This window comes from Leopardus geoffroyi, chromosome D4, assembly GCF_018350155.1.
Source record: "Leopardus geoffroyi isolate Oge1 chromosome D4, O.geoffroyi_Oge1_pat1.0, whole genome shotgun sequence".
Lineage (NCBI taxonomy): Eukaryota > Metazoa > Chordata > Mammalia > Carnivora > Felidae > Leopardus > Leopardus geoffroyi.
Window position 1 is genome coordinate 90,511,243 of NC_059342.1, and position 24,212 is coordinate 90,535,454.

A 24,212-nucleotide genomic window follows, 5' to 3' on the forward strand; every position below is an offset into this window, starting at 1 on the left:
GGCGCTTCTCGGTCCGGCCCGCCGAGGAGGCGCGCTTTCCAGACAGGCAGCGCCTTGGCCACCTGGCAGGGCTGGGTCGCCTAGCAACGGCGGGGTCCTTCCTGGCTCGGCGGCGCTCCGGGCCTGAGGGGAGAAAGCCGCTGCGGAGGGCGCTGGGGGCCGGCGGCGGCGGCGGCGCAAGTGGCGGCAACGGGACGGCGGCGCGAGGTTGGCGCGCCCTGGGATCCGGCCTCTGCACTTGAGGGGAGATGAGCTCGGCTGACAAGGCCCGGGTGGGGCTCGCGGCCGACGGGCCTGCGCCGCCCGAGGAGGAGGAGGGCGAGGGGGGCGGCGAGGCGGGCGGGAAGGAGCCGGCTGCAGACGCGGCCCCCGGGCCCAGTGCCGCGTTCCGCTTCCTGGTGACTCGGCGGGAGCCGGCCGTGAAGCTGCAGTATGCAGTGAGCGGCTTAGAGCCGCTGGCCTGGTCCGAGGACCACCGCGTGTCCGTGTCCACGGCCCGCAGCATCGCCGTGCTGGAGCTCATCTGCGACGTGCACAACCCGGGCCAGGACCTGGTTATCCACCGCACCTCGGTGCCCGCTCCTCTCAACAGCTGCCTCCTCAAAGTAAGTCACCCCCTGGGCCCCAGCCCCGGGGTCTCCTCCTGCCGCGCTCCCGCGGCCGCGTTATGGGTCCCTGGGGAATCTCGGCCTGCGCCTATTCCGGGGATTCCCCTCGTCGCATCCAGAGTGGCCGGGGTCGCCGTGTTTTGAAAAACAAACAAAAAACCTCACGGCCGTTTGCTCCCGGCTTTCCAGATCACCCACCCCCTTCCGACACACACACTCGTATCCCGGGAGCTCTCCTCCGAGCCAGGTCCTGCCTGCGGCCCTGCGTCTGCCCCACTGCTGGCGCTGATTACTCTCTGGTGCTTTCTGAGACTCCACCCCCTTTGACCCAACCCCAGACCTTGCCTCCACAGTTGCTCCTATTGTCTGGAATCGGCTCCCCCGAGGCCCTCCGCTCGCTTTGTTTACGGTGATGTGCCCTCCTCTGGTGCCTCTTCAGCTCTGAAGAAAATTTGGTCCTTTTCAGGGTGTCGGCTGTCTTAGCGACTTTATTATATGGATGGTCCTTCTCACCTTGAGCCGCTGAGCACTTTCGTTTTTTTTTTTTTTTGTAGCTGAACATCTTTGGGATGTAGCATGAAAAGCCTCTGGAAGTAAATGCAGTTCTTAAACTTCAAGGTCTCTGTAGATTTAGTGCTTTCAACTTCATACCAACTAAGTTTGCCTTCAGAACTTTCGGGTTCCTAAGTTCTACTGTTTGGAGATCACTGTTTTCCAATTTGTTTTTCCTTTTTTTTTTTTTTTTTTTTTTATTCCCCGAGTAGGAAATCTTATCGTTCATTAGTGGTTTCAAGTACAAAAACTTGCCCTGTTTCCTTTATAGATCTTTATGCCTAGATGGGATCTATAAAACGTGTATTTCCTCATTCAGCAGATATTTGAATAGCACCATGTATCGGCCTAGTGCTATCTAGGTTCTGGAAATAAAGCTGTGTACAAAACAAGGTCCCTGCCTTCATGGAGCTTACGTTCTTTGGCAAGTTGCGAACAGGCACTACTGTAATAACAGAGAGTGATACGCACTGTAAAGATCAGTGTCTATGCCCAGAGAATGTATTTATGTGACTTTCGCATACAGGGTTTGGAAGCCGCCTCTGCACCACCAATTAAAAACACTTTTAATGTTTTATTTATTTTTGAGACAGAGAGACAGAGCATGAGCAGGGGAGGGGCAGAGAGAGAGGGAGACACAGAATCCGAAGCAGGCTCCAGGCTCCGAGCTGTCAGCACAGAGCCCGATGGGGGGCTCGAGCTCACAGACTGCGAGATCATGACCTGAGCCGCAGTCAGATGCCTAACCGACTGAGCCACCTAGGCACCCCTGCACCAGCAATTTTAAATATGAATCAGTCACTGTGGGTAGGGTGCAGGGAGCCCACACCACTTTTTTTTTTTTTTTTTTTTTTTTTTTTTTAGCGTACTTGAAAGTTTTAAGCAAACAACATGTCATCGAATTAGATCATTGGTAAACTGGGATGGCTAAACCCTGTAAGATCTTGGAGAAGATACGAACAAATCGGTTCGAGTGTAAACAAATCGGGTAGACCCTGGTACTCCTGTGAAATTGAGAAACAGGGAGGGAGGCAGAAGAAAGGGGCTTTAAAAGGTACATCCCTACTGTTTCTAAGGATGTTCACGTGCACGTGAACTAGAGAAAACCTTAAGTGTGTGTGTCCAGAGTGACACAGATTGAATACTTTAGCAGAGAGAATTTAAAGAGTGGAAGAAATAGGGAGGCACGTTCATCAGGGAATGTTATCTGCTGGTGAGTCTGAAGCAGTCCTGAAAGAACGTAGGATTTGGTTCAAAAGAGGAACATGGGAGAGGGGCCTCCAAGCAACAGAATGAGCTGTCCATCTTACACACATAATTAAGTCGTGCACGTACTTAATTGTTTGTGTAAGTAATGGTGGGTCGACCGAGCTCTCCTAGGGAGGGAAATTGAGGTGAAGCCCATTAGGGAACTTTGACGGTCTGAAGAAGTTGGCTTCACTCTAAGAAGCCCGAAGGGCTGTAACAGTTTCATAAACATGGACTGACCTGGGATGGTTCAGGACTATGAATCTGGTGGGCCCAGAATCAAGAAAATGATTGTTGGGGTCAGTATAAAATAGAGGTGAAGAGATTGGGCTTTGGTACAAAATAGCAAGATAGGACACTCTCAACAAGGGGGTTGCTGAAACCTGTGTTGTTTAGACTTTTTGGCAGATTAAATTAAATACATCTATGTATGTATGGATATATGGATACACATATATGCACACACACACACACACATACAATCACTTAGTACAGGTCCCAACATGCTGTACTTAAAGTAATAAATGCGGTCATACAGGTATGAAGGAATACAGGTCTGGATTAACGCTGTAGCTATGGACACGAAGATATCCAGAATATTCTGATAAAAATTAGACTCTCGTTGGTTGCACAACTGTCTAACAAGTAATAGCAAATCTTTTGTGTTCCTCTTGTAATTGATGGGTTGTCCAAAGTTAATTAGTGGCGTCTTCTCCTCCTGTACTGTTCTTTGGAATGCACATCACACAAACCATCCGTCAGCAGTCTTATTAGACTGCGACCGTCTGGTGAGTGAATGCTGAGTTGTCCCTGAAATTCTGAAAGAGGCTTCTGTGGGATAAATCCCTGGGGTATGATGGTAGGACTCTAAAGAAGTTGGTATCAGTACTTTGATGGCTCTACCCATTGGCAGTGCCTAAGGATTTAAATTGCTCAGTGCTGGGGCGCCTGGGTGGCTCAGTCGGTTCAGCGGCCGACTTCAGCTCAGGTCATGATCTCACAGTTTGTGAGCTCGAGCCCCGCATCGGGCTCTGTGCTGACAGCTCAGAGCCTGGAGCCTGCTTTGGATTCTGTGTCTCCCTCTCTCTCACCCTCCCCCAGTCATGCTCTGTCTCTCTCGGTCTCAAAAATAAACATTAAAATTTTTTTTTTTAATTGCTCAGTGCTGTCCAGCTTGCCTTTGCTCTGATTCAAAAGGTGGGCCAGTCTGCAGCCTGGATCAGTTTAAGGTATGGCACTGCTACAAGGCTAGATGCTGAGCCACTCTGGACCTTTTGCTCTATGACCCTTTATTTAGATTATGAATTTCTTTCAGGAACATATGCAGTTATATAATAGTTCAAATACTACTTGCTATTTGCAGGTTACTGTCCTGGGCACTGAGGTTGTATGATATAAAGGAAAATGCTAGAAGTGAATGATCTGAAAAAATAAAACTGGGATTTAAGAATAATTTGCGGGCTGCCTGGGTGGATCAGTTGGTTAAGCATCCGACTCTTGGTTTTCACGATCTTGCAGTTTCATAAGTTTGAGCCTCGTGTCAGGCTCTGTGCTGACAGCGTGGAGCTTGCTTGGGATTCTCTTTCTCTCCCTCTCCCTCCCCCTCCTTCCCCCCACCCCTTCCCCCACTCATGCTATCTCTGTCTCTCAAACTTTAAAAAAAGAACGATTTGCAATTTCTCTTCCCATTAGACTGCTGAGTCAGTGAATCATCTAGTTGGATACAATTGCAAATTCTAATGTTTGTATAACTAATTTTATTCTGTATGAATCCTTAGGAGTATGGGAAAGTATTAACTCCACATTAAGTAACTATTGGCTGTCTTTGGAATCCTATTCTTGCCTTCAAGAAGCTTCCTGTTGAGTAACTTCAAGTGAATTTCTATTCATTAGGTACTTACAAAGGAATTAGCTATTAGCAGTAATAGTGGCCAGCTGGGAACAGGATGGTATATAATTAAATGATTGGCTGGGTGTGGTCCTCTGGGAGCTGGGCTCCTCTCTGTGGTGTGTGTTCCTTGAGCATCTGGCTGCATGTTTTAATTTGATGGCTGGTTTTGTGAGTTGGAGACTTCCTCGGAGGGGCAGCGTACTCATTCAAACTCATACACACAAAACCGCACGGGCTTTCTCCATTGGTTGAGAACCAAGCTGCTCTCTCTCCTCTCAAGAGTTCTTCCTACAGTGAGTGGGACCAAGAGTTGCTTTGATTTCATCCTCTGCTGCTGTTTACTTGTAGTTCTTTAGTAGCTTTTATTTGTAGCAAATCTACCTATTCTAACAATTATTGCTTAGCTTACAGTATTACAAGGTTTGTGAATGACTTTGTATCTTCCCTTCATTTGGTGGACAGCTTTCTATCTGCTCTGCATTTTGCATCCTTTTATTAGGTCTCATTAACACTTAATCCTGAGAGAGTATTTTTCATCATCATAGCTAACATTTATTGAGCATTTATTAGTAGATGCTTTATGGGCATCTGATTGGCTCAGTCAGTAGAGATTCTTTTGATTGATTGACTGAATCGGAGAGAGGGAGGGAGAGAATCTTACAGAGATTCCGTGCCCACAACTTTGAGATCATGAGTCAGGATTAACTGTGCCGCCCGTTGCCCCAGTCAGTAGAGACTCTTGATCACCAAAAAAAAAGGCACTTTACATCTTTATTTGTACTTCCTAACTCTATGAGACTCGTATTATTGTTCTCTATTTATAAATGAGAAAATTAGGGCCAGAAGTTTTAAGAATTTGTGCAAGGTCACCAAGCTATGTGATAGAGTCAGGATTTCAACCCAGGTAGTCTTGGCCTCATAGCACAGATTTTTCAGTCGTTATGTTGTGCTTCATTCTGCCATATTTCAAATTTTATTTACCCATACAAAGCTCTGGGCTCTGATTAGCATTATTTTATCAACAGGCTAGCCAGCTACACTTCTGTTTAATTGGAGTTTCCAGTCTGCATTTCTCCAGCATGTTCATAAATGTATCCAAGAGGCTACCTTAAATGCCTTTCTAAATCATGATTCCAGAGTATTCTTTAGGATAATAAAGGAGGACATCACCCAGAAAAAGTTCTGTTGTTTAAAAAAAATAAAACAATGGGGCGCCCGGGTGGCTCAGTCGGTTAAGCGTCTGACTTCAGCTCAGGTCATGATCTCGTGGTTCGTGGGTTCCAGCCCCTCATCAGGCTCTGTGCTGACAGCTCGGAGCCTGGAGCCTGCTACAGATTCTGTGTCTCCCTCTCTCTCTGGCCCTTCCCCTCTCGAGCTCTGTCTGTCTCTTTCTCTCTCTCTCTCTGTCTCAAAAATAAATAAACATTAAAAAAAAATTTAAAAAAACAAAACAAAAACTCTAGGTAAGGCTCTCAGTAGCTCCTTGGCCAAGGCATCCAACGTGCTCCTAAGACTCTTCAGAGTGAGATGCTGTGTAGCAAACAGCGTTCCCAGGACTTGGCCACACAGCCGTACTTCAAGGGACAGTTTAGGGGGTGGTGTTGTTCGTAACACACTTTAGGAAAAGTTAGTCGTCTAATTCATTTGGTGGACAACGTGGTATCTACCTTTCTATGCTTATTTATTGTGTCATGTAGCAGTTTCGACAGAAAATAAGATTAGAGTTTTCTGGTTATCCAGTGCTGGTTTCTAATGATTGCTTCTGTCTACACAAACCTTTTATTTGTTAGTAATTGAAGAATTTTATTCCCTAGCGGACTGAGTGGTCTGCGATTTTTGTTACCCATTTACCGTTTAGGGGATACTTTAAAACTGTTAATTGCACTCTGGTTTTCTGACACGTTCCCAGTTCAAACTTTACCGAGGACTAGTTAGTGGTTTGGAGTGCAACATCTTCCAAGTTTTTCCTGTGTCCTGGAGTGTAATTCCTCTGGGTTTGGGGACTTAAACTCATTTAAAGTGACTTTTATTAGGTCTACATATGTCTTAGGTTTGAATTCCTTTGTAATCATCTAATAACTACCCTTTCCAATTTGAAGATCAGCCTCTAGGTAAAAGGAGATTGTCACTAAATCTGAAAGATTCTTCTTTCTTTCTCTGGATCCATTTCCCTGAAGACAGTGGGGTCAAGTCCTTTCCTCTTCCGGCCTCACATATCCACAGAAAGCACAGTTCAGTTGACTCCTGCTTTGTTTTGTTCTAGCCTTCCTGGCTCTGAACCACTCTCTTTTGGTCATTTATCTCTTCCTTTGTCTTTAATGTCCCTTTAAAGTCTCTGTTAAGAGCTTGTAGTCAAACAGCTAAGCACTAAATAAATAGCACCACTGATATATGTCACAAACTCGGAGAAGGGAGTGATGGGTGAAAGCCAGAATGATCTCAGAAGGCTTCAGAGAGAGAATTAGATCTGGTGGGACAGGTGGGATTTAGATAGGAAGACAGCATTCCAGACAAGGGGCCAAGGGAGGCAGAGGACGGAATATTCAAGGAATGGCAAGTAGTCTAACCAGAGTGGACATTATTCTATAGAAACAGTGGATGTAGCAGTTGGAGTTGGCTTTTGGCATAGTTTCTGGATGAAATTTTAGATAGAACCTAAAGCTGGTGTTTGTATCACAAAAAAATTGTAAAAACCCAAATATCCAATTGTATCAAAGATGTATATGGGTATGTGTTTTCATGAATATGTAACGTGTTTATGGTTTTGTGAGTAGTTCAGCTGCGTGCTCTAAATGCTTTAAAGATCAAGTACATTGCTGTTATGGCCATTATTTATGGCAGTTCTAAAAAGAATGTGGGAGCCAGGCTATGAATCCTGGCAACGTTTATTCTGACTCTTAAAACAAAAATCTTTATTTCTTGAGTAAGTACTCACTTTCAGACACACACTTGATCTTTTAAACGTATGTCTTTCAAAATTAAGAGAATTGATACAAAATTCTGTATATGCGAATGTGACTTAGTCGACACCGATGAATAACTCAGTACCCTAAGTAATGTAAATATATTCCTCTTAGAGTGAAATATTTATCTGATAGTTTTTATATCTCTTATTTTCAGGTTGGCTCTAAAGCAGAAGTTGCTGAGTGTAAGGAGAAGTTTGCCACCTCGAAAGACCCCACAGTCAGTCAGACTTTCATGTTGGATAGGGTGTTCAACCCTGAGGGGAAAGCTTTGCCGCCGATGAGGGGATTCAAATATACTAGCTGGTCCCCCATGGGTTGTGATGCAAATGGCAGGTGCCTCTTGGCGGCACTGACCATGGACAATCGCCTGACCATCCAGGCTAACCTCAACAGACTCCAGTGGGTCCAGCTGGTCGATCTGACAGAGATTTATGGAGAACGTCTTTACGAGACCAGTTACAGACTCTCTAAAAATGAGGCTCCGGAAGGGAATCTCGGGGACTTCGCGGAGTTTCAGAGGAGACACAGCATGCAGACTCCGGTCAGGATGGAGTGGTCGGGCATCTGCACCACTCAGCAGGTCAAGCATAACAACGAGTGCCGGGACGTAGGCAGCGTGCTCCTGGCGGTCCTCTTTGAGAACGGCGACATTGCCGTGTGGCAGTTTCAGTTGCCCTTTGTAGGGAAGGAATCCATCTCTTCATGCAACACGATCGAGTCCGGAATCAACTCTCCTAGTGTTTTGTTTTGGTGGGAATATGAGCACAATAATCGGAAAATGAGCGGCCTCATCGTGGGGAGTGCTTTTGGGCCTGTAAAAATCCTGCCCGTCAATCTCAAAGCAGTGAAAGGCTATTTCACTCTAAGGCAGCCTGTTGTCTTGTGGAAAGAGATGGACCAGCTGCCAGTGCACAGCATTAAGTGTGTCCCGCTCTACCACCCTTACCAGAAGTGTAGTTGTAGCTTGGTGGTGGCAGCAAGAGGGTCCTATGTGTTTTGGTGTCTTCTTCTGATCTCCAAAGCAGGCCTCAACGTTCACAATTCCCACGTCACGGGCCTTCACTCGCTGCCCATCGTCTCCATGACTGCGGACAAGCAGAACGGGACGGTGTACACTTGTTCCAGTGACGGGAAGGTGAGGCAGCTGATTCCCATTTTCACAGATGTGGCGTTAAAGTTTGAACACCAGCTAATTAAGCTCTCGGATGTGTTTGGCTCCGTGAGGACGCACGGCATAGCGGTGAGCCCCTGCGGCGCGTACCTGGCCGTCATTACGACCGAGGGCATGGTCAACGGCCTCCACCCCGTTAACAAAAACCACCAGGTCCAGTTCGTTACTCTTAAAACCTTTGAAGAGGCAGCTGCTCAGCTCCTGGAGTCTTCCGTCCAGAATCTCTTCAAGCAGGTTGACTTAATAGATCTGGTTCGCTGGAAGATTCTAAAAGATAAACACATCCCGCAGTTTTTACAAGAAGCTTTGGAAAAAAAGATCGAAAGCAGCGGGGCCACGTATTTTTGGCGTTTCAAACTGTTCCTCTTGAGGATTTTGTATCAGTCGATGCAGAAAACCCCTTCAGAAGCATTATGGAAACCGTCCCACGAGGACTCCAAAATCTTACTCGTTGACTCCCCTGGGATGGGCAATGCCGAGGAGGAACAAGAGGAAGGCACTTCCAGACAGGCCAGTAGGCAGGGCCTTCAGGAGAGGAGCAGAGAGGGCGATCCCGAGGACCCCGTCGACGACTCACTGACCCCATCTGGAGACGCCGGGGGCCGGGAGCCGATGGAAGAGAAGCTCCTGGAGATCCAAGGGAAGATCGAAGGCGTGGAAATGCACTTGACCAGGGAGCACATGAAGCGGGTCTTAGGAGAAGTGTACCTGCACACCTGGATCACAGAGAACACGAGCATCCCCACCAGGGGCCTCTGCAACTTTCTGATGTCTGACGAGGAGTACGATGACCGCACGGCACGGGTAGGTGTTTCTAGCGGAAGCACGAGAACGGTAAGAGGTCTGCTTTCTGCATGAGGGGGAAGTGGTCTGAACCAATTCCTAACCCAACTTTGACTTCGATATTTTGTAAGGAGTTGATTGGCGTGAGGTGCAGGAGAATAAATAGGAAACGTGGATTAATGCAGAGGACATTTGCAAATCATACAAAAAACATTTCGATGTTTCCTCCCACCGCGGCCTGATGGATAAGCAAGGTTTGCGGGCTGAGATCCCCCGGCTGTGGATGAGCCGGAGGAGGCTTCGTTTAGCGAGTCGTATGTGACTGGGCAGTGACAGCAGGGCAAATGTGACACCCTGCTTGCTTCCCTCCCTGTTTGCAGAAGGTTCTGGGGTTGGGAGACGGGGCGGCGGTGGCCGCACAGGGACTGCGCACATTTGGGAAGACTTGACGAGGCCTTTTGACGTAGTCAAGAAGGGCATGTCAAGTAAGCAGATTATTACTCATAATGTTTACTTTTACAAAAACTGGGCTTAATCTTTATTTTGGTTTAGAAGCATCTTAGAGCCTTATCCGAAACGTATTCCGCAGAATTCAAGTTCCCTGATAGAACGATAGGGTTACATTCTGTCCTCCTCTTAGAGGCTCCCAGTGTACCTTATCCTTTTGATGGTTCTGGGAATTCCTGCAGAGAAGAAACCCTTTGACTTTGTGTACTTCATTGTTACCCTGACATCAGGGAACCTTTCTCTGTGAAGTAACAGCTGCTAAAACCCTGAAGAACTTTTGTTTCAAGGAATATACTTTATAGTAACGTATTCAGAACTACAAAAGCCCGTGCTCCTTTTTACTCTTAAGACTGACACTCCTTCTCACTGCCCAGAGTCTTAAAATTGAAGGCAGTAGGGGCACCCGGGTGGCTCAGTCGTTAAGCACCTGACTCTTGATGTCAGCTCAGGTCATGATCTCACGGATAGTGAGTTCATACCCCGCATCAGCACGGAGCCTGCCTGGGATCTTCTCTCTCCCTCTGCACCCCTTGCGTGCACGGTTTCTCTCGAAATAAATAAATAAGCTTAAATAAAATAAAATCGAAGGTAGTAAATTCAGGTATCTTCATGCCTAATGTTAAACTGCTCACAAACTCCTTGCTGCATTTTCTTGTTGGAAAGTGTGCATATCCACCCCGAAATTACTACGCCTAGGATATCTGCAGTAAAATTTCAAGAGTAGTTACAATGTACTGTTCATGTAACTGATTTTTCATCTCCGAAAGTCCGCTCTTAAAAAGTATTCCATTGTGCTTCCAATTGCGAATTGCGAGGAAGTTTTCTGGACCTAGCAGGAGTGTTACAAGAGTCGGTGAAAGATTAACAAAACATTTTAGGAAGTACGTGGTGGAAGTTGGTGGTCGTAGTTTAGGTAATTGTCCAGGTGGGCAATGAGCACAGGAAGCTACTGGCATAGTCACGTGTTTCCAACAGAGCCAGAGGAAAGGAGGGAAGATGGCACCTCTGTTATCGGTAAAACTGAGTTTTGATTAGAAACGCTGCATTTCAGGGCACCCGGGGGGCTCAGTCGGTTGAGCGTCCCACTTCCACTCAAGTCACCATCTCATGGCTCATGAGTTCAAGCCCCACATCCGGCTCTGTGCTGACAGCTCAGAGCCTGGAGCCTGCTTTGGATTCTGTGTCTCCCTCTCTCTCTGCCCCTCCCCTGCTCCAGCTCTGTTTCTCTCTCTCTCAAGAGTAAATAAGCATTAAAAAAAAAAAATAAACACTACATTTCATGTCTTTAAAAAAATCCCACTATATACATGAAACGAACCTTTTCAAACCTAGCGCATTGATCTAGTAATTACAAATTGTTTCTGAGATTCTCAGCCTGATATGTTGGTGTAGTTAAGACTATCACTGCCACCCGCCACCCCCAGCATTTTTAGGCATTTTTCCCCCTAATTGTTCTTGCCTGTAACCTACTAATAATACAGCTACATTGTGCATGTGTTTTGATACAGATTACATACATCAATGTGCTTTATGCATAAAAAGGGTAAGAATTCTTGTCCTCCCAAGAATAAGTATTTGTCCCTTGGAAGGAACAGTGTCTCCCCCATTGGGAATGTAGGAGTTACACTAATACAGTTGGGCTTGCACAATCAAGGCTAGTGAGAAGCACTTCTTCCTTGTGTAAAACTGGAGTGTGTCTCTCCTGAAGGAGTCCAGAGTAGGTTTTGTCCTACCACTGTCAGCGTGTTTGACCTGTCTGGAAAAGAAGGGAGGGGTGGTTGTCGCTGCATGAGGGACCAAAAATTAGAATTCTTAAGGCTAAAAAACCTAGAAAGCCAAAAGGTAATGGGCTTTAGATTTGTAAATTACGTACTGAGTAGGTCAGACACCCTTTGGAGCTGTTAAGATACCCTTCAGAACTTCAGGGAGCTAATTTTAGTGAGTGGCTGAATGTGAGTTCTTCCGCCAGAACTTAAGTATAAATGGATTAAAAAGCTTGAAGGACCTTATCTCCTAGTAAGACGAGGAAGTTCTAAAGACTCGTTGTATCCATGCCTGCAAAAGATGTAGCCAGTGAAGGTTTTTTTCAACAAAGTAATGAAGTAGATACCTTTTTTTAGACTTTGATTTTTCCTGTGCTATGATCCTAATGAAGCAGAGAAAAGCCGAAATAGGGACCAGCTCTAGAGCCTGTGCTGTCAACCTCTCCACGGGGGGCCCCACCGCCCCTCTGCAGGGGGGCCCAGTGGTTCACAGATGGCAGGCTGCTAGATCAGATTGGTCATGGGTCTTGGGGCTATCAAAAAGGGAAATTATTATTTTTTAATCCTGCTTATACTTTGTAAGCCTCTCTTAAAGAACGGACATTTGTACAATCTTACAAAGTTAGCATTTCACAGAATACTTCACCCGTAGACTTTATGCTTTCCCTTCTTAAGTTATTATAAAAGAATAGCTAAATACTTTGTCTTCTAACAGAACTCTGAATTCCTGGTTTCAGAAGCTGCTAAAACAAGGCAAGTGGTAAGATTTTGATTTTCAGAACAGTTTTTTCTTTAGTGGTTAGCATTCACCCTGTTATCAGAGGGTCCCTCAATGAATTTAGTTTACTCAGCTAGTCAGCACGTGGAGAAGGTCTGGCTTTGTCACGTTCAGACACCATGAGCGGCCTGCGTGGAAATGCCGATCTCCCATCCATACGGCATATGTTTTCCTTCCTCCACTGGGTCAGTAGGCTTTTTCTTTGACAAGTCTTACACTCACCCCACTAAACATTGCCGACTGCTTTGTCTCATTAGGTGCTGATTGGACACATCTCAAAGAAGATGAACAAACAGACCTTCCCTGAGCACTGTAGTTTGTGTAAAGAGATCTTGCCATTCACAGATCGCAAACAGGCAGTCTGCTCCAATGGCCACATCTGGCTCCGGTAAGCCATTGTAAGCCAGCCCCTGCTTTGTGCACCTCTTCCAGGTTTGTGCCGCACTGAGCGCGGTAAAGTGTGTGTCTAAAACGTGTCGCCCCTGCCACTCGGTTGGAGAAAAGCCACTAGCAAAAACCAGGCATAGACTTCTTTCATCGGTCTTACTAAGGCCAGACGCTCTCTAAAGACCATGTTTTTACCGCCTGACATACAGAGGGCTTTCTTTATTCTGGCGATACGGTTTTCCTTTGAAGGAGCATTAAAATTGTAAAGTATTACAAAAGTAGTATCTGTTGAAGTTAGTGGAATATAAAAGAGGTCGTGCGCTCGTTTGGGTCTGACTTCATACTGAAAGGTGGAAGTCTTCCTGCTCTCACTGGAAGAGGGCATCTGGGCGTGCTCAAATCCGACAGACCCGTGAGCCGCGTTCGACACCGGGCGTCACTCCCCGGCTTGCTCCTTGAAGCGCCCGCGTCTCCCGGCTTCCTGGACACCGTCCTCCCTGGTTTCCTTCCGGCCTCTGACGCTTCGTTCTTATTGTCTTTGCTGATTCTGCTTCGTCCCCTGGAGATCCATCCTGGACCTGCTTCTCCTTTGTCAGCACTTCCCTGGCGGTCACACACCACCTGTCCGCGGGTGACTTAAACGGAGAGAGCTTTAGCCTGAATCTCTCCCCCGAAAGCCAGACTTTCGTGTCCGACCACCTGTGCGGTGTCTGTGTTTGGACGTTTAACAGGCGTTTCCGGTTTGCATCCAGCCTGTTCTCACGGCCTCCGCCTCCCCGGTCCTGGTGAAGACACCATCCTCCCTTGCCGGGGTGACATAGTTATCTCCCAGCAGGTGTCCCCGCCTCCTCCCATGCCCTCCGGTCTGTCGTCAGTGTGGCCATGATTGTGATCCTACTAAGACTTCATCCGTTCATGTCACCCCTCTCTCCGCTCAGAACTCTCCAGAGGCTGCCCATTTGGGATGAGTAAACACCAAAACCCCTTTAGTGACCAAGACTGCACAGCCTGGCCCCCATCCCCTCTCTGACCTCCTCTCCTGTGCTTCTCCGCCTCGCTTGCTTCACTCCAGCCCACGGGCCTCAGTGCTCCTCAGGTACACACGGCACCCCTCCTCCTCCGGGATGTCTGCACTGCCATTCTCGCTGCCTGGCAATGCTCTTCTAACCGGTGTCCGCGTGGCTTCCTCAGGCGTTCCTTTCTCGGTTAGGCCTTTTTCCTGGCCACGCTACCTGGAACCGTAACCCCTGCTGGCGTCCCCTGCCTCCTGGTTTTCCTGTCGCTCTTCCTTGCCTTGCTGTCCTCCCTAGCAGTCACCGCCTCTTCATAGATGTTTACTGTTTGTTTCTCCCTCTCCTCTGGGATACAGAGCTCCATGAGGATGGGGAATTTTGTGTCCACAGCTGTTCCTAGAACAATGCCTGGTCCTTGGTAGGTACCCACTCCACCTGCCCTTTGTAGCCTGGTCCTGATGGGTGTTTAGCGAGTGGTCACAGGACAGGGCCGAACCTGGGGACGTCTCTTCACGTCCCGTCTGTCTGCACCATTAACTTTGTCTTCTGTACCTTTCAGGTTTTCCCCATTGTACTGTCACATCCTTAAACACAGTGCTTAGATCTAATCTTCAAAATCACATACAAGAATAATTTGCCATATGATACCTGATCGTCTTTTTTAACATGTCAGAAATTCAAAATATGGACAGGTATGGACAGAGTAAACGCTTTCCCAGTGACGCAAATGGCCAACAAGAAGTGGCAGCGACTGGACTGGAAGCTTTGTATGTCTTGGCTCAGCAACCTGCCCCTGAGCGGGGACCCTCACTAAGGGTGGGGCAGCGCAGGTGTGCAGAGGGCTACCCTGTTGCCATGCGCGTGAGCACCGTTTACGTGCTTTACTTGGTTAGCGGATGGTTTTACGGGAACTGTGTGGCGAGTTGCTCCTGACGATCCAGTCTGTATTCTCTCAGGTGCTTCTTAACCTACCAGTCCTGCCAGAGTCTGATCTACAGAAGGTGTTTGCTCCATGACAGCATCGCCCGCCACCCAGCTCCAGAAGGTGAGTGCTTGCCCAGCCTTGGGAGGGTGGCACTGACTCAGCTTGGGTCAGGCTCAATCTGCAGGATCTTGGGCCACCAGGGACCGTCAGCAGGCTCATTCTGCTCTTTGCAGTATTATCATGAAACCACAACGAATGAAAAAATGATAACTGGAATATGTCACGTGGAAGGATATAGTTACTGCATGTTGGCGTGTGAGTAGGGCTGCAGTTTGCTGTTCCGTTACTGCAAACAAATTATTCATTCAGAAAAATGTCAGAGCTTGTGTTAGATGGCACGTGTGGATTATATTTGGATGGAGATTCTACAAATGATGAGGTATACGAAGACAGCATTGCTAAGCCAGAATACTCGGTGTGTGCTTGGACTCATTCTTCCAAAAGCCATGACGGGATTTTCCTGGTTAGCCTGTATTCTCTTTCCTGATGGGCCCGGTGACAAAGCCCACATTTCTGAGATGATGAGTTGGAAGTAAGATCATAGAGGCGGGCAAGGAATTAGTGACTTAAATAGTCACATGAACGTCAGATTCATGACCCAAAGCTCATTCACATCACATCGCACTCTAACCAAAAAGGCTAACTAGACATAAGCGTATATAATTATCTACATGTTTGGGGGAAATTTGTGGTCTCGATGAACTAAAACAAAACATTCTCCACAAAACTATGCCCTTTTTCTTGATTTTTACTCCAAACTGGCTAACGTCTCATTCTGAGAAGTTGGTGTGCTGGCAGCTTGTGTTCTTTTTAAGTTGTTACTATGGAACAACTGTGGAAAATGTAGCCACATACAAAAGTAGAGAGTATAATAAATCCTCATGTAGCCATCATTCAGAAATTGTCAGCTCATGCCTTTTTTTTTTTTTTTTTTTTTTGATGTTTATTTATTTTGAGACAGAGAAAGTGTGAGCAAGGGAGGTGCAGAGAGGGAGGATCCCAAGCAAGGCTCCACACTGTCAGCACAGAGCCCGATGCAGGGCTCGATCTCACAGACCGGGAGATCATGACCTGAACCCAAATCAAGAGTGGGACGCTTAACCGACTGAGCCCCCCAGGCACCCCAGCTCGTGGCTTTTTGTTCTTTCATCTGTAGTCCCCCATTCGCTTTCCTCCTCTTACTGTGTTATTTTGAAACAAATTAGAGGGAACTTTAAACACTCACTACAGTTGAGAATTGGTATGTTTAGACAGGAAATCAGGAAAAGATTGAGACAAATCAAAGAAACAAATACACCTGCCAAATTGACCTTGAGTTGAGCTACATACAGCTTTAGGAAGAATGAGAGTCTGTGGGTCTGGAGAGCAGTCGTACAATAAAGCACTTACAGATTAGGGGAGTTTTTAAAGGGGGAGACGGTGTTGAGCCAGTGTGGTCATGCTTTTTTCCAAGTAATACATTAAAAAAAAATACCATTACTGTAATTTTATAAAAGGATATCTTAGGGGCATCTGGGTGGCTCAGTCATTTAAGTGTCCGACTTCAGCTCAGGTCATGATCTTGAGGTTTATGAGTTCAAGCCCCGCATCGGTCTCTGTGCTGACTGATAGCTCGGAGCCTGGAACCTGCTTCAGATTCTGTGTCTCCCTCTCTCTCTGCCCCTCCCTCGCTTGTGTGCTCTTTCTCTCTCTCTCCCTTTCTCTCTCTCTCTCTCAAAGATAAATAAACATTTAAAAAAAATTTTAGCATTAACAGTGTACTAAGGCTATGTTCCCAGAACAAAGTACAGTCCCCTTCCTTGAACTGAATAAGTTTAGCTGTATGAATCATTCATTCATTACCCTTCTCTTCCTGTTCCATCATAGAGGGATGAAAATTTCATCGCACACTTAGCTTTGGGAAGCACAGATCTAGTCCAGCTGGTCTAGGATGTTGGCGCGAGGTGCTCTGAGGACGCAGAGCCAGGACCAGGCCTCTTGTGCGTTCATGCTGTCCGGCCAGGCCTCAGCCCACCCGCTCCGAAGCCGACACTCAATGCCACTTGTCTTCCTTTGCAGATCCTGACTGGATTAAGAGGTTACTGCAAAGCCCTTGCCCTTTCTGCGATTCTCCCGTCTTCTGAACGTCAGCGGTGGGAAGATGGGAAGGGCACATACTCTGTTACAGAAAACGCCCTCTGGCCTGAAGACGTAGGACGCGCTGGCTGATCCCGGCCTTCGGGTGGCGAGGCTCTCTCCAGGAGTGTAGATAGGGCCCTGGGAACTCATTTCTGAAGCACGGTCTCTGTCTCCGGGGACTACGGGATTTCTTTAAAACAACTGAATGCAGAGATTTTAAGTCATTCTGAGATGAACATTAGCCCCCCGCCTCCTCACCCAGTGAGGAACACTTATTTTTCAAGTGTTTTGACTGAAGCAGTTTGAACCACAAGAATGCCCTATCATCTCTGGGAACAGAACGATCTCTTCTAGAGAGCTGGGGTAAGGGCCTCGCTGGACCAAGTTGGGCTTAACGCTTGCCTTGGTGCCGAGCTGCTGCTCCAGAGAGCTTAAGCGCGCGGTGCATGGTACGCGGTATTCCGGCACACGTTAAAAGTGTCGGAAACAGCACAGGGTCCTGATGCTTTGTTCCGAACAAACAGCCACAGATCTGTATCCCGAGGGTTCCTGTTTCTCATGCATATTGAAACCATTCTCACAGAACTGGATTTTTAAGAGGTTGAAGCCAAGACTAAAGTTGGCTTTAATGTGTCAAAAGATCAGGTCATTCTCCTAAGTTAATAATTGTGACTTATTTTTAGTGAGCTCCCATGTTAGCAGGTTTCCTGTCCTTTGTCCTTAATGTGTAAAGGACATCTGGTATTCCCGTTCACGCGTGACACCTCCCTGCCTCAGACTGACTGTCACAGCCTACGTGAGGTTTTTGTACATAGAAGAAAAAGAATATTTTCTCCTTAAAACTTGGGAGTGTTTTTAATGTTGACATGTCCAGACATTTCATTTATATCCAGTATGAGAACGTGCAGTCCATCTAAAGACTTCCAGGAAACTTCCAGAAAGCAGTGGGCAGCCCAGATGTGCTCTGGTGCCACAGGTGTGTGCGGCTCAGTTGACGGGAGCCTGGGAATTTCTTCTCAGTATAAAGGTCCTTGGTATTTGTAATACTGGTATTTTCCTCTGGGCTGTTAAGAGGAGATGTTAGACATTAATTGGCCTTAAAGTCTAAAACTAAAGATGGACATTCAGGAATTACAGTGTTGCCAGATTACAAAGTAAGTGTCCTAGGGATTGGTGCTATTCAACAGGACTGCGATGCCCACAGCTCGAAATGGTGCGGATTTCTGGGAAGTTGGATAGGAAATACAAAATGTGAAATTGCCACTTCTGTCACATGCTGTCTGGCCTTTATTCTGACATTTATTCCTGCCTTTCTTGTGATCGCTCAGAGAAAGACATCTTGGCCTCGCTTCGGAAATACTTGCTGTTTGGACGAGATGCCCCCGGACGCCCCCCACACCACTGCATTCTTGCCCCTCCGCTCACGTGTTGAGAGCCAAGAGCCCTTCAGAGGTGCTGCCAGTCTGCCTTGAAATGTCTTTGGTTTCCTGTTCTAATCTTGCTTTGTCTCCTGTGTTCAAATCTGTATTTTCTGGAGTCTTCTGCTTATCTTTCTCCTCTTGGTGACTTCAAGAATAGTGTTGATCCAGATGCCAGCGTCTGGCATGTTAAGTTGGTTTTCAGGAAAGAATCAGGCGGCATTAAGGTCACGGGTGGGTGACACAGCTCAGAAGGCGGTGTGGCCGTGGTCGTTTGTGCCTGTAGCTGTTTGACATGACAGCAAATAGGAGGGTAAAAATTGAGACCATGTCAAGGAATTATTGCAGTTTTCATAATCATGGGATGCTTAGTCTCGCATATTTTTGGTTCCAACCAGGGTCAGTGTTCAATTTGTTCCGATTGGGGACTTCTGTGCTGCTGCCATTTAAAACTTACATTAAGTTTTCATTTAAAACAGTTGTACGTTTGGGGGGAATTTAACTCTTGGGAGTTAACTAGAAGGGTCTCCCAAATTATTTTGTGTGTCTATGTAGGAGTAAACATGGCAACTGTTGGGCTAGAACCTGGCTCGTCTCTGCGCGGGACTAGGCCCGGGGGCATTCTTCAGATTCCGAAACCCACCCGATCCCTGCTCGGCCCGCGTTTCTGCGTGGAGCTGGGCGGTCTCCCCCTCTTCCAGCCCCACCCCCTCAGCCACGGAGGCTGCTGTGACCTCGTGGCAGCATCACAAACGCAGTCTGCTTCCGACTTCACAAAGAGCCAGAGCACCTGATGACAGAGCGCCGGTCAGTGGGACCTTGGGAAGGCAGGGGTGACCCCTGGAATCTTCCGGCTCATTGTCTCTCGCGGCTTAAACTTGTCATGCCCTCCCTGCTTCCTCACATCTGCCTGATCTGGTGAGTGGATTTTGAGTTTCTCTCGGCTGTCACTGTAACAACCGTTTCAGAAGTGGCAGAAGCGGTAGAAGCCACGGTGTCGCACTGCTCGGGAGCACGGGGGCAAAGACTGTGTGCAATTAGGCCTTTTCAGCTACAACACGTTGCGTTCGGGAGTCTGACAGCCACACCTGGATCGCGCTCTTTCCGCCCGGGGTTAATTTGTCCCCATTACTCTAGATAAGAAATTGATAGCTTGGTATGCTCGAGATTCATTCTGAAATCCTCATGTGTCCACCACCCAGACTTCAAGCAGCCTCTACCTCTATTGTATCTGCCAGAACTACCAATTATTTTCCAGTGTCAGGACTTATTAGAACCACTGGCGAAGCGTGTGGTTGAGTGTGACATTTTTCTGCCTCTCTCTAAGAAGTTTTTGGGAATGTTAATGTTGAAACGTGCGGGTTGGACCTGGTAGTGAGTGTCGTGGGTTAATCAGGTGAATGGAATGTTAAAGGGTAGTAATGGAATATTAAAATATATTCTGTTGTAACTATAACACTATCAGCTAAGAAGCAGAAGAAGTTGGTGGTTATTGGTGCTTGTCACGGGGAGTATTAAGGAACACCTGCTCCGCTTGCAACAGTCAAACCGCTTCTGAGTTTAGTGACTTTACCGCAGGAATTAACGCCACCGGTCCAGGTCCAGAGCCTTCTTGCTCCTGATTCCTCTCTCTTGCCTGTCCTTCCTCTTGATTTCCCTTCCTCTGGTTTTCTCAGCTTTAGGACACGTCCAGAGCTAGCAGATTTCATGCTTGAAAGAACGACAGATCAGTGATAAAATCTGTACAAATTAAATCACACGGTAGGTCTCCCTTCCCAGAAGAGACGGCATCACACAGTGACTTCTTTCTAAGGGTAACAGTGTTAGTTGTTAGCTTGGTAAACTGTATCTGGTTTTCTTCGAAACTCTTGGTTATTTCCGTGGCAGAGTGCTCAGCAGCTCCTGGCTGGGCTTTGGGGTAGAGTCTGCTAAATGTTAGCTCCTTACTCTACCCACCCCCCTCCCCAAGCCAGCATTGTCCTGACAAGCAGAACTTCTGGTGACGCCATGCTGAACGGGTTGTAGGAGAAGTCAGCCGGCCTAAGTTTTTCTAAGGGAAAGGTATATTGTGCCCTTTTTTGTTTTTTTTTAAAAGAGATTGGGCGGCGAAAACAGCCAATAGGCAGAGAAATGAATGAATGTCTTAATGTTAGCCCCCCGTGGACCCTTGAGGGCGTCCACGTGGCTCCCGTGATCAATCACGAACACACCTCTCTGCTCACACGCTCCCCTTCTGTGTGTCCGTGGAGTCGCACAGTTCGGTGAGGCTCCAGCGTGTCTCAAGAATCTAACCTCATCCCTCAAGGTTGTCGGTTTTACGGGTGCCTCTAAAAGATCTAACTGCGGTGACTTGTTTTCATGTTAGTCGTTAGTGGAAGCATGCACAGCTTCGAGCAGAGCAGGTGTGTGTCTTAGGTCTGATAGTTATTAAACTTCAAACCGCTCTTTCTTGAGGCTAAGAAAGGTTTGGGGAGTTATGATCTTCACATTTGCTGAGATGATACCTGCTATTTAAAGTGATCACAGGGGCGCCTGGGTGGCTCAGTCGGTTCAGTGTCCGGCTCTCTGATTTCCGCTCAGGCCATGATCTGACGGTTCATAGGATCGAGCCCCACATCGGGCCCTGTGCCGACAGCGCGGAGCCTGCTTGGGATTCTGTCTCCCTCTCTTTCCCTTCCCCGCTCTCTGTCTCTTCCTCTCTCTCTCAAAATAAAAAACGTTAAAAAAAACTTTTTAAGTGATTACAGAGCATGTGAAATCTGACTGTCCTTAAGTGGAATTAAGTCAAATTTGCAAAATACAGACTTGTTTCTAATGGTCTGAAATACTGTAGCGTCACTGTCCTGATGAAACAGGGGGGTTTTTCAGAAGACTGGGCACTCGTTTCCCAGGTGCTGCTGTAGATCAGTATCAAGCCTCCTAGCCAGGCTGAGTCTCGTAGGCAGGCTGCGGCCTCCCTCTGCAAATGTACTCTGTGTTACAGCAGGGCTGCTTCTGAAAACTTGCTGTGTTTCAACCAATCAATTTAAGGGGCGAATGGCTGTTAAAAAAAAATCCTATAAAGAAGTTATTCCTTTTAGAATATGACTGCTTCTCCCCCAGTGTCTTTATCTGATTAGGTGACTCAGCTTTTCTTACCTCGCTTTTTTTTTGAGTTATAATTATACTTGGGGTGGGGCGGGTCTTAATATACAGCCTGAGGTCCCAGTCGGTGAATGAGTTTATTCAGGGCAGGATTGTTCAGATGGCCAACACGGTGCCATTTGTTCCAGGCTGGGCAGGAGCTGAAAAGAAGGCAAGATGTTGCCCGCCGCGGAGGGCGTCCAGGTGAGCTGCCGTAACTGGGCCGGGGAGGTTCATTTAAAGTTCGGCACTCTAAATCTTGTTCGTTTCCATGGTAAAAATCTGCTTCCCTCGCCATCACGACATCCCGTTACTCTCGCAGAAAGATCCCATAAGGTGGTCAGGCTGGACTCCGGAAGAGGTGGCAAAATGGCTACGAGACGCTTTCGTGCTTTATCGGTTTTACATTTGGCGACCAGACTGCTGGGGTGTCGCGCGCTTTGGTCTGGGTGCTAATGCAAAATTAAAAGCAAAAATGGGTTATTATGGCTTCTTCAGGACTTTGACTCAGATTTGTACTTTACAAAAGGAACATGAATATCAAACCTGTTTATACAGAAACAAGACCGCATAGAAAAATTAGTGTGTTGTGTATAGTGATACATAGTTTATGTTTACCCAATGCCTGTGCTAATCTTCGTGCTCAGCTTTGAATTATATGTATGTTCACACAGGACTTTTTTTTTTTTTTTTTTTTTTTAAAGAAAAGAACAGGCATCTAAAATCTTAAGGTTATAGAGAGAGAGTTTCTCAGTGCTTACCATCTGGTTGGGTGGTGTGGTTTCGACTTTTGGCATTTAAAGGAAACTTTAAGAACAGGAACAAACACCTCTGGCCTGGAATACCCCGCATCCAGAAAAATTGGTTGCTTCTCTGCACTGTATATATGTACATAGTGTTCATGATTAGATTGTAAGCTCCTCAAGGGCAGGGACTGTCTGCTTCATCTTGGTAGTTCCTGCAGCACCTAATGTCAAGTGCCTTGCACGGAGTAGGTGCTCCTGATGCTTAGAATGAGTCACTTCCTGCCACCTTCAAGACGGAGCATGGTTCCCTTTTTCCAGCGCGTTCGAAACTGCAAAGACTGCCGACCCGAAGAGGGCCAGAGTCCCGCTTGGGTTCGAACTGGGCTTCCTGGGTTGAACCAGGCCACGCCATATCATCAGCACTCGTTCGCCGCCTTTTCCTGAAGATCATATCCCATTGTCCTGAGCTTTTATTTAATACTAGGGCAAAGGTTGCTGGGACAAGTTTGAAGTGGAGAAGAGCGGAGAAAAAACAAAGAGGAGGTTGTGGAGGGTGTGTTGTCGGCATACAGCCCTGCGGGCCAGTCTTTCTTTAGTCACTGCTGAAGAAGGAAAACCTAACAGGTACTCGTTTCCTTTACCGGTCAGCTGGTTGGCCGGTTTTCCAGTTAATGAAAGATGGTTGGTTTTTAGCTTTTTCCCACTTTGGACGCCCCTCAGTTGCTCGTATGCTTCTAGTAAAGTTGCTGTGAATATCCGGTGCTGTACATAACGGCAGTTTTGTAAATGTGGAACGACCTCGAACATGTGGTGTTTTGTATGCAGAGCCGCAGTATTATCTTGGCCACTTTTTTATTCAAAATAAATAAATAACAGAATTGTTTGTATATTGTGTGCATACTTTGTCAGGTTCACATGGTTTGTAGCAAAGTCTAGAAACGTCCTGAGGCCCAGCACCATCACCAGCAGCGGTAAGTAATGCCCAGGCACGAGCAGAGGAGGAGGAAAGAGCCGTGGGTGTTAAAGAAACGCCAGTAGCAAGCACGGCAGAATCCATTCAGTGTGCCTTTGGTTTATTCCAGAAAAAGGTACGAGGAACGTAAGAGGAAGTAATCAGAGCTTCGGTGTGGCGTGGGACACCGTATGTCCTCGGCAACGTCAGCTACGTAGGACCTGGCGAGTTTGTAAACGAAGTTCTGATTGCAGGATTTCAGCAGCGACAAACTCGTAACTCGGAGCCCTGCCGAGAGCAAAGCGACAGATGGAACAGGATGAGAAAACGAATGACCCTCCTCAAAGTAAGAGTAAAACTGCTGAAAATCAAAGGCAAAGAGAAGACTTTGAAGCAGCCAAAGAAAAAGACATCACTTTAAAAGGAGCAGAAAGAGAAGGTACCTTAAAAGGGGCAGTAGTAAGGCTTCAAGAAGAATTCCGGATGCGGATGGGAAAGTGGGAGGGCTGCAGAGGGGCGGGAAGACCGCAGCTTCCAACCTAGAATCCGCAACTCCATGAAAATGCCCTTTAAATGAAAAGTACAGGGGCGCCTGGGGGGGGGGGGGGGTTCAGTCGGTTAAGCGTCCGACTTCGGCTCAGGTCGTGATCTCACAGTTCATGAGTTCGAGCCCCGTGTTGGGCTCTGTGCTGACAGCTCAGAGCCTGGAGCCTGCTTCCGATTCTGTGTCTCCTTCTCTCTCTGTTCCTCCCCCGCTCACACTCTTTGTCTCACAAATAAACATTAAAGTTTTTATTAAAGAGGGGCACCTGGGTGGCTCAATCGGTTGAGCGTCCGACTTCAGCTCAGGTCATGATACCACACTCCATGAGTTCGAACCCACGTCAGGCTCTGTGCTGACAGCTCAGAGCCCGGAGCCTGCTTCAGATTCTGTGTCTCCCTGTCTCTCTGCCTCTCCCCGGCTCATGCTGTGTCTCTCTCTGTCTCAAAAATAACTAAAAACATTTTAAAAAATTAAAAAAAAATTTTAAAGAAATGAAAAGTCAGATGTTTTCAGGCAAAAACGGGAAATAACGCATCACCGCCAGATCAGCACTAAAGGAAATGCTAAGGGGGGGGGGGTGGTGGTGAGTGGGGGAGGTGGAAGGAAGATCCAAGAAGCTGCAAGGACTGGAGAGCTGGAGGGCAAGGGGCGGGCGGACA

At 47.2% G+C, this 24,212-nt stretch overlaps 1 protein-coding gene across 4 annotated transcripts; it reads left to right on the forward strand.

Annotated features, from left to right (window-relative positions):
* The first annotated feature begins 113 nt into the window (after nucleotides 1-113).
* On the forward strand, nucleotides 114-22,944 carry GTF3C4 (general transcription factor IIIC subunit 4). 4 transcript variants are annotated; one of them, XM_045467356.1, is made up of 5 exons: nucleotides 114-605; nucleotides 7,420-9,240; nucleotides 12,525-12,655; nucleotides 14,624-14,712; nucleotides 16,711-22,944. In XM_045467356.1, exons 1-5 carry the CDS (start codon nucleotides 249-251, stop codon nucleotides 16,773-16,775), a joined length of 2,463 nt encoding a protein of 820 aa, XP_045323312.1. In that variant the 5' UTR covers nucleotides 114-248; the 3' UTR covers nucleotides 16,776-22,944. The 4 variants fall into 4 exon arrangements, with proteins under 4 accessions (XP_045323312.1, XP_045323313.1, XP_045323314.1 ...); XM_045467357.1 differs by having other exon boundaries at nucleotides 21,461-22,944; XM_045467358.1 differs by lacking the exon at nucleotides 12,525-12,655.
* The last annotated feature ends 1,268 nt before the right edge of the window (nucleotides 22,945-24,212 follow it).

What these genes read in the sequence shown, in the direction of transcription:
- GTF3C4 (XM_045467356.1), top strand. Translation starts at nt 249, where the DNA reads ATGAGCTCGGCTGACAAGGCCCGGGTGGGGCTCGCGGCCGACGGGCCT. An exon ending in TCAACAGCTGCCTCCTCAAA is followed by an intron (nt 606 to 7,419) that starts GTAAGTCACCCC and finishes TCTTATTTTCAG; the next exon opens with GTTGGCTCTAAAGCAGAAGT. An exon ending in CCGCCACCCAGCTCCAGAAG is followed by an intron (nt 14,713 to 16,710) that starts GTGAGTGCTTGC and finishes CTTCCTTTGCAG; the next exon opens with ATCCTGACTGGATTAAGAGG.